Here is a 19,289-nt window from a genome sequence, read left to right as displayed (position 1 = left end):
GCTGTGTCCAAGAGGTGATGAAACATACACAGCTGTCTTCCTTCTTTCTTCCCCCCTTCTGTCTCCCTCAGTCCACCTGCACCACTATGCCATTTAATTGGTTCCAAGACACACACACACACACACACACACACACACACACACACACACACACACACACACACACACACACACACACACACAGCGTTTTGCTTCAACAGGTGTGATGTCAGCAGGAGCTCAGCATGGCGCCGCATGTTGCTATGGTGACCGGCGGGCGCCTAGCGACCAACAGTTGCTCACATGCTCTTATCATCTTTCCTTCATTTCTTTCTCCCCTCCTCTCGTCTCCTCTCCTCGTCTCTCCTCGTCTCTCCTCGTCTCCTCTCCTCTCGTCTCGTCTCGTCTCGTCTCCTCTCCTCTCCTCTCCTCTCCTCTATTTTCATGTCCCCATTTTAACCCTTCCCTTCACTTCTCAGCCATTTCTCCCCCCCCTACTCACCTGTCCATTGGCGGTGTAAGCGCTGGATTGAAATGGCAGAGCAGAAAAGCACCTGATGGCTGCTGGCAGCTCAAGGTTGGGAATGAACACATTTGTCACGGGACACACACATGTGCTCACACATGAGCATAAACGCTCATTGACACATATGCACTCTTTAATATTCGTTAACCAATTATACCTTCCATGTTGCCATTTTGTGCACACCTCTGTGCTCTCATTTGTTGGAGTGTGTGAGCTTGTGAGTGCACACGCCTGTGTGTGTCCAGGCTTTTACTTCCTTTTGACATGTTGTCGCAGCAGTTTAGAAAAGATTGGCAAAACGCGTTTGGAATTTAAATTTATAATCACCTTCTATTGAACACAACACTGCCAAATGAATATCCCTCTACATTTCACCTCTCGAGTAAACAAGAATGATAAATAAAACACCAGCAATTAAAAAACCAGCAGAAAAAGGTAGAATTGATAATGAGAAGAATAATTTAAGAGGAGGATAAAAAGATTGATGAGTGACAACATTTTGTCTTCTTTCTTTTTAGCTGCCTTTTAAAATCAGTCAGTCAGTCTCAGCTGTCAGGTGTTGTGTTTCAGGTGATGGCTGACAGTTAAAAGATTCACTTCTGTCCTTGCTGTCTGCCTCTTCATCAATAGTTATACTGGTCACACACACAGCACTGCTCTGCTTGTTTTATCTTTTTCCATAGACGGGAATAAACACGCAGATGGAGCCATGGTGTTGCCTGTATTTATAAGGACCAAGTGTGTGCTATGAATTTATAGCCAGGTTCTTCACAGGAATATAGCAATAATGACTTTTCAACTTACACGTATTGAGGCACACACTGCTCAAGGCACAAACCAAAAAATATTAAAGTGGCACAAATCTATATTTTTGTATTAACAATAAATGAAATAACTGTTTTGCTTATAGAGACAACCCCACAGAGAGTTATCACTCACATCTGCAGTTGAAAGAAAGTTGTACTATTTATCTGGCAGCTAAAGACCAGACTAAAAATACATTTTCTGGACTATTGGACTTCTTGATGGAATTCTTCATGTGGCCAGGAATCTAAATAAATGCTAATGTTCCACTGTTTCTACTGGGTTTGAGAGTATGCTATGTTTAGGGCTGCATCCAAAGATTATTGATATTATTAGTTCAACCTTGTGTGGTGGAGCACCACTTGTGGCTGGGGACTCTCTCTCTTCTTGCCATCTGGAGCTATCTAATAAGGCATAAAATTCCTTTGCCCAGGTCAAATTGACCCAGCAAAGAATGATAAGAGGACAAGCAAAATGGGGGGATGTTTGAGAGGCACAGAGCAAAGACACAGGGGCACATCATCAGACTTTAAAAGCTGTGGGAAATGTTTGGTCTGATTAGCAGTAAATTAGCAGAGCACTGTACAGATAGTGAGCATCTTTTCTTGTAAAAGCCATTGCACCGGGGATTAATGGTGTTGTCACAAGCTTATTTAGAACTAAGTACGGAGTTTACGCACTGTTAACGTAGAGGTTGCACCCACTGATATAGTTCAAATGTAGGCATAAGTTACAACTTATATCCTCTGTAAAATTGCGGTTGGCATAGAGCCTCATTATAGAAGATTGGATAGCTTGAGGAATTTGTTCTTGGTCTACAGACAGACATGGCCAGATTCCTCTAAAAGTATACAGCCTAACATAAGTATAGCATTGTGAGGCTAGCAAAGCTGGTAAATTCTCTACTTCACTGGTGACCTGACAAGAGGCACCAATGTTATAGTGCTGGCAAACAAATATATATTGGGTTAGATAACTTTCAGAGACAGAGACAACTTTTTTTTTTCTTTATGTGTTTCTTACAACATTATAACTTCATCTGCCTAATAATAGCATAGAGTTTAATTATATGACCCTATGTTGTAGTTGATCGTTTTACCTCTCTACTGTATGTCACTATTGTTATTTTTCACTAGCTGTAGATGAAAGTTATATAACTGTTATCACCAAATCATAATGCTTCTTCCTACTTTACATACCTGTTGTTGTCTGGTGATTTGACATTATCGTTTTTTTGCCGTTAGTGTCTTCACTATTGATTGGCAAAGTGTTGAAAGACCTCGGGCACACAACCAATAATAAATGTAATTTCCTGCACCAATATTTTGGTTATTTTGGACTTCACGCCAGAGTAGTTGAGATGAACCGTACGTCTCTGTGATGCAACCAATCATCCACACAGCTTTAGTATCAAAGTAACCAGTTCTAACGTATCATTTAAAGATGAAATCTATACAAAGTGGTGAATTCTTCTAATGGTTTGTTTCTTTCAACCATATGTCCCGAAGTAAATAAAACAGCAAATCTTCACATTCAAGCAGCTTCAACCAGTTAATGGAAACATATTACGCTAATTTTCAGCTTCATAATTATATTCCAAAAACACATCCGTTTTCTCATAGTGTCCAGTGCAGAGCTCTGTATGAACCCTTCAGTTTTAGCTCCCGTCTCTTTAGGGCCCAAATACCCAATCTCCTCTGAATGGCCAGTTCACATACACTTGACCCAGCACTGTTAACAACAACAGAGCAGCTGTGCTAAATCTATTCATACATGCCAAACTAGCTGCAAGGCATTAATTATGCATATGTGTGACATGGTGATGCAGGAAGGACTACTGACATGGCTTTTCAGGAGCAGTGTTTTCTGTGGGAGAGAGGAGCTTCTGTTGGTGCAGACTTTGACCTTTTTCACTTTTAAGATCTTTACATGCACAAGAAGCTATAGAACACTACGAAGGACAGGAAAAAATTAAAAATGGCAAAATAGGCCTCCTTTAATGGTTTGCAGTTTTGCTTTATAAATGACTATAAATGATGATTATCAGGATTGACAATTTTCTGGCAATTGATAAGGTAAATGTTTGAACAGCATATACATGCATCATGCATTTTTACACGCGCTTCATCATGTAGGCCTTTCACATGAACTACCCACGCACAACATTTATGCACCTACTGACATTATATATTGCCCAATGCAAAAATTCTCATTCAGTGTAATTTAGTGAACTCGTGTTTTTTTTTCTCATATCTTCTACTTATGGCCACCTGAAACACTTAGATTATAGCTGTGATCAAGGTAATGTACCTGAGCGTGATGGGGTATGGTTTATGACACACTTCACTTCAGCATGGACTGCATTTACCAAATCAGCAGTGAATGGGCAACATCAACCTGCCAAATGATTGAAGAACACACTCACCATTTACATGCACTCACCAACACAAACACACATGCTTTTTGAAAATATGTATTTGAGCCACGTGAGTGTGTGATCTGCCCATGTGTGTGTGTGTGTGTGTGTGTGTGTGTGTGTGTAGGGCACCACGCTGACGCACTGTGGGGGTGTTCAGACGTCATTCACATTTAGCTGCCAGCCAAGTCCAGGAAGTAACACAACCAACACACATATACACACTGCTGCTTGTGTGGTTTGGTTGATGGTGTGTGTGTCTGTGTGTGTGTGTCTGTGTGTGTGTTTGTGTGTGTGTGTGTGTGTGTGTGTGTGTGTGAGAGAGAGAGAGAGAGAGAGAGAGAGAGAGAGAGAAAGAGTGAGGGAACTTTCACTTTAATATATCAAGTAACCAAGGAGACTTGGCCTGCTGATCAATATTTGATTCAGTGCCATTTGGGGCTGTGTGTGTGTGTGTGTGTGTGTGTGTGTGTGTGTGTGTGTGTGTGTGTGTGTGTGTGTGTGTGTGTGTGTGTGTGTGTGTGTGTGTGTGTGTGTGTGTGTGTGTGTGTGTGTGTGTGTGTGTGTGTTGATCTTGGACTTCTGTTGTCCATTGCTTTTACTATAGAGGTTGTGGCTCTGGTCCAATGTGTGTGTCAGCAGAGAGAGTGGTCACCAGCCACAGTGTTACCTTACATCGATTTTGTCATCTCAGGGACAGCAAGTTGAGCCAAGATGGCACCCATAACAACATTAGCTGGGACAATTAAGATGGTGACATCATATTTGATATCCATACACCTGTCCCAGGGTGCCAGTTGTTAAATTAGGGTCTATGTGGTTATTCCAACGTTCAGCCAGAGCGGAAACACTGCCAAACACAGACAATCAGTTCCAGCAGTTGCGCTGTGTGAGACGGGCTTTAGACAGCTGAAGGATGGCTCTGACAGAGACACCACCATTCACCCTATTACAAGACACTATTTTAGGTTAAAAAAGTTACATACTGTTGCTTTTAAGTATACTAAAATATTATCAGCATATTTAGAAACTTGAGATTCAAAATTCTACAGAAATCCCCTGTTTTGTGAAGTTTGAACAAAACACACATGAACTGTGTGGTTGATACATCATGGTTGTTTCTTTTACTTTCATGATAATGAAAACAATGTGAAACATGATGAAGGGTAATATACATTGTCCCAACCTCTCTACACTTACAATTGAGTTAGTTGGGAGCAGACTCTCAAGCTCTAATTACTGAACTTAGTCAGTTAACTGAACTCAGAAGGCTTTAAATTCTCAAAACTCATAACATGACTTCAAATGAATCATTCAACCCGAGTTCAACTTACTTTTAAAGGTAGCAGGGTAAGTAATGGTTTTAATCTCATATCAATGGATTAAAGTGGGTGGGGCTTAGCTGGAAAAAGGTGATGTCACCTACTTCCATGCACCAATCAGTCTGATAACAGTTGTGTGGTTGTTTGCTAATATTATCTGATCTGAATTTTCTCATACAGTGCTGTAGAATCAGATCAACTGAGTTTTTGATTGTTAAACTCTTATAATGAATAATGAATAAATTCATTTTTGAACTTAAATTTTAATTATTGCTTATTTAGTAATGGACATGTAAGGTTATACACAAATTAGGTTTTCAAGCCAGGATTTAAAGGCTTTTAAGTCACCTCACATAGAATATTAATCTCAAATTGTAAACATGTATTCTCACATTTATGTTTGAAAGTAACATGTCATCATGTTATGTGTGCTACTTATGAACTGTATTTTTAAGACATTGTGCGTACTGACACAGGTCAGCAAAGCATAACTCAACACAAAGAGACAGAGGATCATGCTGAAAATCATAAAAAAAAACTCTGCATTTGTTTTTATAACTTTGTCAATTTTGTTTTAATTTGCTTAAAAAAAAAGAGCAAAATTATGCAGCAATAAGTCCCTGTAAGAAAACTTAGCTAAATGGCACACTGATAGGTGGAGTGTCTCTTTTTCTGCACAGAGAGGGTGTAGTTTGACTCAAGGATACATTATTCCAGGTACATTATTCAGTTTCCATGATGACAGTTTCACGTCACCTCTTCTCTGGACACACACTTGTCTTCTCTCGCCAGGCAGGAGGGAACTGGCAGGCTGACTTTTCCAGCAGAGATACTGTCACTGAGGGACTCACAGGGTTGCCAAAGTCATCAAGTTTCTAAATCCGCAGGGAGCACTTTTAAAGAGTAATGTTGCACCTAGATTGAGTTTCTCTTCACCTAATGGGGAGTAGACGGTAAAGGTTGAAGAACAGAGGAGAACAGGGGGAATTCAAGAGGAATTGGGTGTGTCATTCTTCTAGCAGTATAACACTGGTAAAGACAGGGGAGGAACTAAAATACAGTTACCATTAAAGTCTACGTCCTATACTAATTGAAGGGTAAGTAGCAATTAAATAATGCAAATCTATTATAATAGGCTATTTTTTAACGAGAAAGATCATTGGTTTGTTCCCCTGAAACAAACCCTCGTTTACAATAGTTTTGTAATGGTCACCATGAAAATGAGAACAGTGCAGTTTGATCCCCAGACGGTGAACACTGTGTCCGTGCGTAAGAGCAGAGTTTAGGGTTATTTCCTAATTAACTGCAGTTTCTGGTGAATTCATCCAGAGGTACAAATATATATATCAATACGCTGTATGAGTTCTAGACAGATCATGCAGGTTAAAGTTATATTAATGCCATTGTTGAGTTTTATGTGTTTTGGATTGTGGTATCAGCATGTGGACTTTATAGCCGGCTCCTCTCATTTTAAAATCGATGGTAATTAAACACTGAAGGCTGTGGTGAAGTCAGCGTCCTACTTTCTTGGTTAATTTGCAGCTTTTTATAATACTGTATTTTGATCTTTCTTGATTTTTTTTCTGCTCTCTGGTTTCAAGTTCCTGGTGTTTTATCCTTCTTTCGATCCCTCCTTCCCTTCCCCTCCTCCTCCTCCCTTACTTCCATCTACTATATACATATTCTAACATGTCCTCCTTTACTTTCCTTTCCCCCCCATATTTCCTCCTTTTATTTCATCCTCTGATCCTGTATTTCTTCTCTTCCTTATCATCCAACTCCTCCGTGTTTCGATCTTTTCATCCACTTTCTTCTCATTTTCCTCCAGCTCTCATCTTCTTTCTCTAAATGCCTTACTCCTAACTCTTCTCTTATTCTTCTTTCCCTTTTCCTCTCCTTCCTCCCCCGCTGCAGTCTTCTCTTCCTTTTCCTCTCCTTCCCTTCTTACCACTCAGCCCTCTTCACTTTCCTCTCCGTCTGCAATCCATCACCTCCTCCACCCCCTCTTTTCCACTGGGTATAATCTGGTCTGTGTGTGTGTTGGTGTATCCCCGTCTCTCTCTCTCTCTCTTCATCCATCTGAGCCCCATGTTCTGAGTTATTACTCTCTAATCATCAGTGAGCCCAGGGCCAATCCACAGGAGTTGCACACGGATATTTTCCATACTTTGCAGGTGTGTACTCAAACTTGGATGTGAGTCAAAAAACTTTTTTATCTTTTCATCATCCTCTTAAAAAAACGGGGTCGCCACATTTTGATGATCCTATGAGTTTTTGACTATATTGGTGTGTTTAATATGCAGATATATTAGTTTGTCCTTAGTGGACTTTTATCATCCAGTTTTGTTTGTCACCTGATATGATGGATGTGATACTGTTTGACTGATGACATTTAATATACTGATCAATAGTGCACTGGCAGGCTGTTGAAAGACCTCAGCCTGAAATGACTCTCATTTGAATTTTGATTAGGTTACAAATCACCATGACATGTTTCAGGGGCTATGCCTACTGTTTTTTCATATAAAACATATTTATATTGACATTCTTAACTTGGAAGGAAGTGCAACATATTTTAGCATAAAACCATATAACTTGACCAGACACCTTCTCCTTTAGTCACAGTTGCTACAACCGTCACCCGCTTTTTATCAGCCCCATTGAGCTGGGTGAAAACTCAATCTGCACTTGGCTCGTTTTAAAAAAGAAACTCCGAAAAAGGGTCTTAAATATTAATTTAAAGGCAACATACATGTTATTGGGCTATCTTCTTATACTGTCCAGTACTCCAGCACCGTATTCCCCCTCTGTCTGAGATGCTCTGTTTTAGCTTCTGTCTCTTTAAGGCCCCTCCCGAATACCCAGTCTGCTCTGATTGGTCAGCTCACACACCTGACCCAGCATCTCTAACAACAATCGAGCAGCTGTGCTTAATCAATTCTTACATATCAAACTAGCCATGAAGCATAAATCATGCAAATGTGTGGTGAGTGTGATGTCACGAAGACTACTGACGAGGTGTTTCAGGCACTTCAGGAGCAGGGTTTTCTGTAGGAGTGAGGAGCTTCTTTTACATGCACAAGAGCCTATATAAGACAGTGAAGGAGAGGAAAAAAACAAAAGGCATAATAGGTCTATTTTAGTGTGTCTTGATGTGTCCTGTTTTGAATGTGATATGTTGTGTATTTAATGTACCTTCTTTGCACATGCAAGCAAGACCAATTTCTGCCTTTTTGCATGGAAAAGGTAGACAAAGTATGTTCTGTTCTAATGTTACTCTTTTACATACTGAATATTGTTGTTATCAGAGCCTCATGCACACTGTTTCAACTTGTTGTGAATTCCAAGGCTTGACAGGCCTGCTGTGTCTAGCTACAGTTGCTGAGCTGCGATTGGACAATCACTGTGCTTGGGCGCGGTTTAGTAGATGCTTTATTTAAGAAAATAAATCATTAATTTAATCATTAATTACCTACACATATTTTATAAACTGCACATCTTGTAGTTCCTCTTCTACATTTACATTTTCACCCTCTTTCCACCCTCTTCTTCTCATCACGACTCTTCCAACACTTCCAATCCTTCTCTGTCGGAGGGTTTGCGCTCTCCCATCGCTCTTTCGTCCCCCTCTCTCCTCCGCTGCTCATTCATTTGTCGTGCTGCTGAGTTTGCACAGGGCTGATATCAATCACAAACTAATAATGTTGTATAGAAAAATGGATAAAGAGAGAGATTATTCTTTTCCTCTTCACAGTGAAGGAAAGGAAACCTGTTTAAAATGAAGGATGGATTGTCCATGAAATGAATACACACACACACACACCCCTAAACGCACCCACACACACACACACACACACACACAAATGGGGGAGGACACTGTTAGTGTTTAACTATTATCATGTGGTCTATTTGTCCTCCAGGGTCAGGGTACCCGTATGTTCTGGAAGCCCCGGCCCACGACTTTATCTCTGGTAAACAAGCAAAAAAACGTCGATCATTCCCAGTCTGCCCCTTCAACTACCAACTAAAGTCAATCCTCACACTTAACTCTGCTACCGCTAATACTGCTGCTTCACTGGTCCATCATTAATCTTTAATAAGTGGCCAATAAGTGTTGCTCCAACTTTATTAGGCGCTTGAGAACGACATATTAATGCTGCCATCAATTAAAAAAATCCCATGGTTGGTGTCCGCAGATTCCAACCATGAGTGTGTGTGTCTGAGGGCAAAGCAGGAGGAAAAATAAAAGCACAAGCCGAGGTCTGATGATCCTGCAGTTTGCCAAGTGGCACCCGCAAACACACACACGCCCACACATACTGTACACACACACACGCACGCGCTCACCTTGTGGCTCCATATTAATCAACAGCCAACATGAGAAATATCTCTAAAAAATATGTGTGCATATTATTCCCATTCCGCTGTGTGTCTGCGCGCCAAAAAAGACTAACTCTCCCAGCCCGGCCTTATTAAAGCTAGCCTCGAGCTCTAATGGAAAGTAATAAAGAGCTGTGAACGTCTTAGTTTAGGTGTGTGTGTGTGTGTGTGTGTGTGTGTGTGTGTGTGTGTGTGTGTGTGTGTGTGTGTGTGTGTGTGTGTGTGTGTGTGTGTGTGTGTGTGTGTGTGTGTGTGTGTGTGTGTGTGTGATAGAGGAGATGAATGGTTCTGATTAGTCGGTGCAAGCTGCAGACAAGCATGGTGATCAATGTCTCCCCTCTCCCTGCTGCACGAGAACAGACAAATGTGCCGTGGCCACACACACACACACACGCACACACTGTATGTAACCTTTTTTTATCAACTGTGTAAGGTGTGTGTTTCAGTGTGTTTCTTTTGTTCAGTGAGCATTTGCCAGCAACTTCTAATACTTTTTGCTTCCCCCAAGATTGATGGCCTGTATGCCTCATTTCTCCGCTTCCATATGCATGAATGCAGACATACGCACCCTGCATGTAACCTTATATGTACACTATATGTATGTATATACTGTATGTATGTGTGTGATGCTGTCAGTTTAAAGAATAGCCAATGTATGTGCAATGGAAATGCTCTGAAAGTGGTTACGCCAGGATATAAAAGTGGAAATCAGTGCACTTGTGTGTCTGCAGAGGACTGCAGAACGGAAGTGCTGACTCTGCAACAGCAGAGATGGGTGGTTGGAGAGGTGGGTGAGGGGAGGGTGGGTGGACGAAATAAAGAGAGAGAGAGAGAAAGAGAAATGAAAGGATGCAGAGCAGAAATGGAAGTATGATTTAAAGGCGATGGAGGTGGAAATCTTCACGTGGGAGTGGAGCAGGAGGAGAAAGAAGTAAAGGGAGAGGAGGGAGAGAAAGAAATAAAAGAAAGAGATAAAGGGGGAGTTGATGGCAAAGGTCTGGGGACTGGATGGATAAAATCAATTGAGATGGAATGAGAGAGAAAGAGAGAAGCAGTGCAGAGAGCCAGCAGCAGGTCCCTTGGCTTTTGGCTCACCAGGCTTTCATCCAGGAAATGAAACGACTTACCTCTCCCCTGTGTGATTGGGCTAAACACACACACACACACACACACACACACACATATATATAAATGTACAAGCACTCGCACACAAACGAAGGGAGGGAAACGCATTTCCCCCAGTGTATTCAAACCATGTGCACACAGACTTGCTCGCCCACACTTACGTTGATGGACTGTTATTGTCATCATCAGGGCCACCATCTGCCTTTCTTGACTCTGCATGTCCGCGTCTCCATTGTGTGTGTGTGTGTGTGTGTGCGTGCGTGTGCGTGTTGCCACTGGAGAAATCATGCCGCTGCTTTCTCAGTCACATCATCCCAGCCTCAGTGTTGATGCAGAACTAATTTTGTTCATCATCATTGCCCTCATCACGTGTCAAGTGTTTGAGTGTTGCTCAATTGAGAATCATAAAACTGAAGAATCTTTCAAACCTCTCAGTAAACACGTGTCTTAGCCCATAGAAAAAAGTCTCACATTAAATTTGATGAAAATCTTACATTTTATTTAGCATTCTAATAAATTTTTATTGGAACGAAATGGCCCGGATGATATCACGCATATATTTTATTTGCATATACATGTCAATGGTAAAGTTCACACACACTTTCATACACTGAATGCAGAGTGCTGACCTGCATGCCGAGCTCTTCAGGAGCAATTTGGGGTTCAGTGTCTTGCTTAAGGATACTTTGATGTGCAGCCAGGGGAGCCGGGGAATCGAATCAGCAACCTCCCAATTACTGGATGACCCACTCTACCTCCTGACTTATAGCTGCCCCGTATACATATACATGTATGTCAGCAAATAACACATATTTGCTGAGGCAGCGTCGTATTTACATATTTTGTCCAGAGAGCACTCTGAAGATTGATTTTCAGCTGCATATTTCCCATCAAATACATATTATGGTAAGAATTCACTCTTTTTATCTAAAAAAGATTAATGTTGACCAATATATAGCTGCCTGATTTTTAAACCTGCAAATGTTTATTAGTATAGGTATTGGCATGGTTTGGGTACCACAGTGGCCCAGGGTTCAAATCTGACCTGTGGCCCTTTGCCACATGTCATCCCCAGAACCTTCATCATCTTATGACCTATTGGCTAATTCCATTCATAGGCTATGTGTGACAAACTACTTTACTGTTCGCATGGTTCTTCCTTAGATACCCAATGAAATGAAGACTTTAGCCTTGTGCAAGATGCCTCTTCTTTCTGAAAAAAGGTGAATTCTCAATCGTGCCCTCAGCCTGCACAAGTAGTTTTAAAAATGAAATCTGAATCTTTCCCTTTCACACCTCCAACCTGTCCTACCTTACATGGTTTTAAATAGGTTTTCAGTTACTCAGATACTCCAACATCCTATTTCAACAGGAATTCGTCACATTCAAGAAAGTAAAAAGTCATTTCATTGGGTCTTTTAAAGGTGAACTCTTTGTTGAGTGTTTGGGAGTATGTGAGGAAAAAAAGTTGAGAGCTGAGCTGAGAGAGCTACCTCTGTAGCCTGCTCCTCATCTCTGCTCAAGGTTAGAGCCTTAAGGTTACATTAAATTCAACTTAAACACTGAACTGTTTGCGGTTGAGGTGGTTCTGGGTCATGTAGACAGCAGGTTTTGACAGTATCATTTTTTTTCATAAGTGATACTGAGATTTAGTAATGTTTTATTTCAACCAATTACCATTTTATCCCTCTTACCTTTCAAAAATACAGCAGGAACAACCTCCTCAGCCACTATGGACCAGCCTCCCCTGAAGGTGATTCCTGTCGGTTCCTGCATTAGCTCAAGCAAATAAAGTAAATAAATTAAGTCACAATCTCTGAAACTGGGAGTGAGGTTCATCTGAGTTGGCCAACCACCACAAAGTATAGTATTGGTCTCAAATAGTGTGTGTATGTGTGTGTGCGTGTGGTTGAAGATGAAAAGTTGTATTGATCAAAAAGTTAATTGTCAGAAAAAGTTCAGTGCTCAGACTCTGAGTTAAAAAGTGAGATACAGTGGTGAGACTGCTCTAGGCAATTAAGCAGGAACAGAAAAAGTCTGTTACATTCTGATATGTTAGGCTCGTAGCTTTCACTAGCCAGTGTGCAGTGGTGTTTCATGCAGGCAGAAGCAGAGGTAGGATCAATTAACGCTTGTGGTCCGCATTGTGATGCAAGTATCTAATTCAATGGATGTTGTATCAGGACAAAGTACTCTGTGGCTTTCATAGGATATTGAAAGTCTTTGTGTTACAAGGAGGATATTTCTTACACTGAAGGCAGAGATCTGTGACATCCTCTATATGCGGTAAAGTCCATTTATTATACATGATTTAAATATACACTATTCTCGTTTCTGATAGGTTAAACCAGATGTGCCTGATGAAAGAGCATTAAAGTAAAGTATGCTACAAAAAAAGTGAAAATAAGAGATTAAAAAAGTGACGGACTTGAGCCCTAAACGTTGAGCAGATTAACATCCCTTCTCCTTAAAAGCTCTGCGCAAAACAGAAACCTCAATTGGTTCTTGCTATGTAACATTTATAGTCCACTTGATGATATTTGACGCATTTCTCCTCCTTCTTCCCTGCACTGACTTAAATGCAGCATCAAATTCCACTTGAGTGTGTGGGTTTTAGTGTTACTCCCTTAAGAAAAGTTAAACATACATCTAACACTCTCCAGAAGCAATTTAAGAGGGATGCTCAGGCTGTTTTCGCATAATACCGTTGGTGATTGTGCTGGCCTGTTTGTGTGTGTGGATGTGTGCCTGTGTGTTTACACCATTACACCTCATTAAGCAGACATTGTACTGCAACCATAAGACGGGTGTCGCAAACCGCCGTTGCTCGACGAGCGAACGCGGTGATTGAGTACGAGGCGAGGCGCTTTGCCTGCTCGCCCGGGACCGTCGCCGATACAGCACATTTACATAAACATAACCGCCTTTTACATCTCATTAGCATTGAGAACACATCAACAAGAAGGAAGGAACGGAGGAGGGATAGATGGATGGATTAATGAATGGAAGAATGGGGAGATGGGAGGGGAGAGCAAGCAGAGAAGCTACAGTTATAGTGCACTGAGGGAACGACGATAGCCGTATTAAGTACCAGAGGAGACATTTACAGATACGTTGTTGGTTTTATTAGTCCAACAATGTTTCTTTTTTGTCTTTAGAGGCCAATTTGTCTTGTTAGTTGTTGCCTTTTTGTTCTTGTACTTAAATCCATTCTCTCCTGTGCCACGTTTGTCTGTTCTCTTTATCTGCAACTGCACAAGCTGCTCAGTTTCAAATTCAGTTCATCTAATTTGGAATTGCAGTGATCAGTTCATTCACAGGGCGATTCACAGAGCTTTCGTGTTTGTATCAACTTTAGTCAACTTTGATAAGCACATTTTTTCGTTGACCAATCAAAACCCATCTTTAAAATGCTGATCCTTGAGTCAGTTGAGAGCCAGCATCCTGGCATTCATGTGGGACTCCAATACAGTTGAAGAGTAAGTATACCCCCACAGGACTCAAAGGATCTGCCACCAACGCTTGGGTGCCAGAAACCAAAGGACTCACCCAGAGGTCCTGTGTCCATGCTTCGACATGTTAGAGCGAAGTTCAGGAGGCCTCCATGGGTTGGATTTGTTTCCGGCACTTCCTTCGGATGCTCGACCTTTCTTTTGTGACAGCATGATCTCATTACCTGTTAGTCTGTTTAATGTTGTGGCTGATCAGTATATATAAACCTGTGCTGTCACAGTTTAAACTTCTCCTCAAAAGAAGCACAGTTTGCAGACAGGAAACTTAATAGAAATACATCTCCTGAATAAAATGTGTTTTTTTTTTCATTCAGTGACCAAGCTTGCTACCTTTGTAAGCTATTCTGGCAGCTGCTGTAAGTGCCAGTATGTTACACACTAGCTAGAGTAGCTAGCTGTGCCACTTTTTGGTCTGAAGGGAGCCAATGTATCACTTCCACAGTCAGTTCATCTAAAGTATGATGATGGAAGCTGTGATCTGACCACACCTTTTATTTCTCTAGTTATCGCTCTCCTTTAGCTCACTATTCAAGCGAGTGAAGAACCAACCCAATGAGAAAAATGCAGTTAAAGCCCTACTGAATGTTATCTACCACATATGAATGTCTTCTAAGTCTCTAAACAATGCATACAGCATTTTGAGTTTTAAGTCGACACCAACTTAACTGCAACTATAAACTTCCACTTTGCAAAACGACAAAGAGTGAACTTCAGCCAGTGCAGATTATTATGGCCATGAAAAGCACTACTTGTGTAGTTATCAAAATCATCCGTCAGCCATCAACCTTTAAAAACCTTTCACTTATCCCCTGGTTTTGTACAGTTCATACAGTAGGTGCCACGCCATACAGACTATCTCGGCCCTCCCTCTGTTGTTTAAAATTGCCATTTAAAAAGCAGAAGAAAGAGCTGAATGGTCAGATTTGCCTATCTATATGAATTCTACACTAATTAACACGGTGGTTTCAAACACAGCCAGGCATTTCTAATTGAATCTCTCCCTAACGCATGAAGCCACATAATGAATGTGGGAGCACATACACACTAAATGGGGAAAGGCCTCATTGGCATGACTGTGCAAAATTGAGGCATTAATGGTAGGCTCTTTTACCCTTTACACCCATATATAGCTGTCACCTTGCATAACAAATAAAGAGGTGATTTGAATAATTGGGTTTTATGTGAGAGCGGTGGCAGAGAATCTGCACCGGTAGTGAATTTCTTATAAGGTAGGTAGGTGTGTGTGTATGTGTGTGCGTGTGTGCGTGTGTTCACTGCCTCCCTCCCATCTTAATTTCCAGCATAATATTACTGATATGTGGGTTTTCTGATTCTGTTCCTTTATTTAAAAATTTCCCATTTCTCAGCTCCACCTCTGAGATGATTGATATGGTGCAGTTTGACTCATTACCAGAGGCCATTTCCCTGCTGTGACATGTCAAAATGTCTTCCATGAAAAAGGTCTATTCTTACTACAAATTAGGGCAAGTTTGTTGGAATGTAATTTTCTAAGGAGCCCAGCACGTGTCGGGAGTAGAATTGTATTAACATCCGGCAGTCAAACTAGCAGGGGGGTCATGATTCTCAAAATTCAAAGTCATTTACACTTGTTTTAAATTCTTCTTTAAAAAGACAGGCTACATCCCATTAAGTGTGACATAATATGAAACGTGAAACAAAACGTGTTTCATTCAGTGCGAACTGACATTTTTAAAAAATGATTTTTTAAGAATGGGATAACTTATTTCACCAATCAATTCGTAAGTTGAGCAAACGAAAAGAAAAAGGAGAGTCACTAGAGGGCAGAGGTTGACTGTAACAGACTGTCCTGTGTTTACTACGTGTTTCTGTATGTGAGGTAGTTTGTCCTATTGGAGTCGCTGTAACAACTAGATTAAACGCCTGATGATGCAACACTACACTTTAACTGTATTCATTGAACTGGCTACACCAAACGTGAGAGCAGCGCGTAATTGTTGCTTAATTGGAGCATTGAGATCCACTGTACAAGCTTTGAAATAGACAGATCTTATTTATATCTTTCACAGGAGGTGTGCGCTGCCTTTTTATGCAGAAATGGTGTCTATCCTTTGTATAATTAAACTACCAGCAGAAATGATTATAGCTTGATCTTGATCACCCGTTTGGAAATTAATATTGAAACAAACAGTTTGTGCCTGTCATGTATTGCCATTATATTTTGGTCAAAGAGTAAAGCAATCGATTTTCAAACAAATAAACCAACAAACATATTATAAAAAATAACCAGAGCGAGAGGGCGGCGCACTCTGCATGACATGTATTTAGGAACTTTTTGAGGAAAACCTACCAGAAAGGCCAAGCAGGAGTTCATCCTACACAACAGCTCAGGGTTTCTAATATATTGTATTGCATTTAAATTTACATTTGATAACATTAATTTGTTTCACAAAAATATTTTTTTGTCAGATTAACTTACTGAGTAGACAGCTGTATAGCAGGCTAAAAGGGCCTTTAAAGCTATTTTTCAAAAATCATCTTTTTTATGGGAAAGAAGGTTATATGAAAGGTTGTTATGTAAATGTGTATGTATGGCTGACTTTGTGCTCATTCACACTAATAAAGGGCTAAATGACTCTTTTTTAAGGAGAATTTCTTTGTTTCCTTGACAAGAAGGGGAGAATAAAAAACAACAAAAACAGAAAAAATTGTTATCAGCTATCGATCACTGAACTGCCTGGATGAAAAAAAAATTCTGCTTCACGATAAAAAATATATTTAATGTCTCTCGCAAGTAGCCCAGCTTAAACTCTAATCTTAGTGTTCTTGCCCCTTTTAAATATATATCAGCATTAAATATCAAATTTGAGTCCAAAAATAGTCCTTAAACTTGTTTTCGCTGAACCAAAATAAACACAACCACACATGTGCACACACTCACACAGTTTCTTAACGCCTGGCCAAGGCAATAGATGTGCTGTGTATCCAAGGCAACCTAAATTAGTCTCAGCAGGTGTGTGGGCATTATGTCTCTTGCTGAGGAGAGAGTGAGCAAGCGGGCGACCAAGAATGAGAAGAACGGAGAGAGCGAGGAGAGAGAGGTGAGAGTGCAAAGAAAGAAGCAAGTGTGTAAAGGAGGAGTGGAGGGCAGCAGATAAGGCCTGTGAGGGAGAGGAGAAGATGAGAGGTAAAGTCAGAGGTTGAATGTGATTAGCAGGAAGCGGCAGAAGAAGAAGGAGGAGAGAGGGAGCGAGGGATGATTGGATCAGAGAGAGGAGGGATGAAAGGGGGAGAGTGGTGCAGAGGGTGAGTCAGAAGGCAATGAGAGTGATTGGGAACTAGCATGCTGCTTATTGCATGCCACGAAGAATAAAGTCAGCAACCAGTCTGCAGTGTGTGTGTGTGTGTGTGTGTATGTGTGTATGCACTGCAGAAAAAGCTATTAAGCAATAACAGCGCAGACAGAGCTAACTAAATTACATCTCCAAAAAGACAAGATTACACTTGCTGCTAGACACACTGTGCACACACACACACACACACACACACACACACACACACACACGCAGACCATGTTTAGCAGTACAAAAAAAAGGTCTGCACACATGCATGCTCTCGGACACAAACACACACAATAACACTCATTTACATTGACTAGTGTCTGGATGACAGAAGGGGTCCGAGAACACAGACGGGCCGTGGGTGAGATGACGCACAAGCATACACACACACACACACACACACACACACACACACACACACAAAGAAATCTAAATATACACATGTACAAATTCTGTTTCTCAGAATTGTCACATAACTGTCTGTGGAGCTATAGAAAGCAAAGGCGAATCAATGATGTGCTCATGGATGTGTCTGTCTTTGCCAGCATGCGTGTTAGACCTCTCCTGAAGGTGTTGATTGGAGAATGTGTGCACGTATGTGTGTAGGCGTGGAAGTGTGTGTATCTGCATTATTCTTTCTAACCCTGCAGCAGTTGTCAGTCACCTCCTGCCCTCCCTCTGTCACTCAAACAGAGGTGTCAGTCTTGTCCTGACTTTGAAAATGTTTTTGTTTTTATGTTTTAGGGATGATTTTGGTTCCAAAATGTTTTCTATTCTAAAGGAGATATATTGTGCTCATTTTCAGGTTCATAAATCCTAGAATAGGTGTACATGCTTTAGTGCTTAAAAAACACATCAGTGTCCTCATGCTGTCCAGTGTTGCAGCACTGTAATTCCCCCTCTGTCAGAAACGCTCTGTTTTAGCTCCCGTCTCTGTAAGCCCCTGCCTCCTGAATACTCAGTCTGCCCTGATTGGTCAGCTCACAAACGACTGACCTGGCACCGCTAACAACAACATAGCAGCTGTGCTGAATTAATTCTTAAGTCCCAAACTAGCCACTAAGCATAAATTATACAAATGTGTGACATGGTAACATAGTGTGATGTCACAAAGCCACAGAATTAAAGAAAGGACTACTGACGACACATTTCAGGCATTTCAGGAGCGGCGTTTCTTAAGGTAAGATATGGGAGGGGATCTTTTGTTGGTGAAGAAATATACCTTTCTAACTTTCAAGACCTTTTACATGCACAAGAACCTACGTATATAACACACTGAAGGAAAGATACTTTGACCATTAAACAGACCACAACTAAAAGGAAACAAACACATTGTTTATACAGCAAGAAGTTTTTATTACACTACAAGGAACTTCTAATAGTTATAAATAGTCTCTACGTAATACTGAATGCTCTACATAGCCGACATAAGCAAACAAGACAAGATCGGTTATGTATTTATAGTTATTCTCAATGCCGGTTGGATTCTGACTGATCCAGGATCCAAGTCTTTTTTTTATAGAGGAGAGCTGAGGATGCATTGAGGGATCTCACAGCCTGAGGAAAGAAGCTGCTTTGTAGTCTGGTGGTATGGCACCAAAACAAAGTTTACTTTGTTTCATCGCGTCATCTTTTGTCTAGAACGGCTGCCAGAGTGGACAAAAAGTGAAAGTTGCTTGTAGTAGCTTTAACATTAAAGGAGACCTGAAATGCTTTTTCATTTTTTTCCTTTCCATCAGTGTGTTATATACAGTAGGTCCTTGTGTATGTAAAAGGTCTTGAAAGTTAAAAAATCCCAAAGTCCGCACCAACAGGAGCTCCTCTCTCCCACAGAAAACACTGCTCCTGAAGTGCCTGAAATGCCTCGTCAGGAGTCCCATCTTTAACTCCATGACTTTGTGACAT

At 40.9% G+C, this 19,289-nt stretch overlaps 1 protein-coding gene across 11 annotated transcripts in view; it reads left to right on the top strand.

Moving 5' to 3' along the window:
• Window positions 1–19,289, top strand: part of LOC311256394 (chloride channel protein 2-like) — a 206,819-nt gene that overhangs the window by 98,351 nt on the left and 89,179 nt on the right. For 7 of the 11 annotated variants that reach the window (XM_084351429.1, XM_084351425.1, XM_084351427.1 and 4 more), the window contains exon 3: window positions 8,968–9,018. The exons of the other annotated variants lie outside the window; for them this stretch is intronic. In XM_084351429.1, the coding sequence (XP_084207555.1) occupies window positions 8,968–9,018 (51 nt within the window). The remainder of the gene's footprint in view (window positions 1–8,967; window positions 9,019–19,289) is intronic. 11 annotated transcript variants of the gene reach the window in all.

The sequence above is a fragment of the Pagrus pagrus genome (assembly GCF_965226575.1).
Source record: "Pagrus pagrus genome assembly, chromosome: 4".
NCBI classification, from domain to species: Eukaryota; Metazoa; Chordata; class Actinopteri; order Spariformes; family Sparidae; genus Pagrus; species Pagrus pagrus.
Note: the sequence above shows the minus strand (reverse complement) of the source record. Positions and strands in the feature narration are given on the sequence as shown.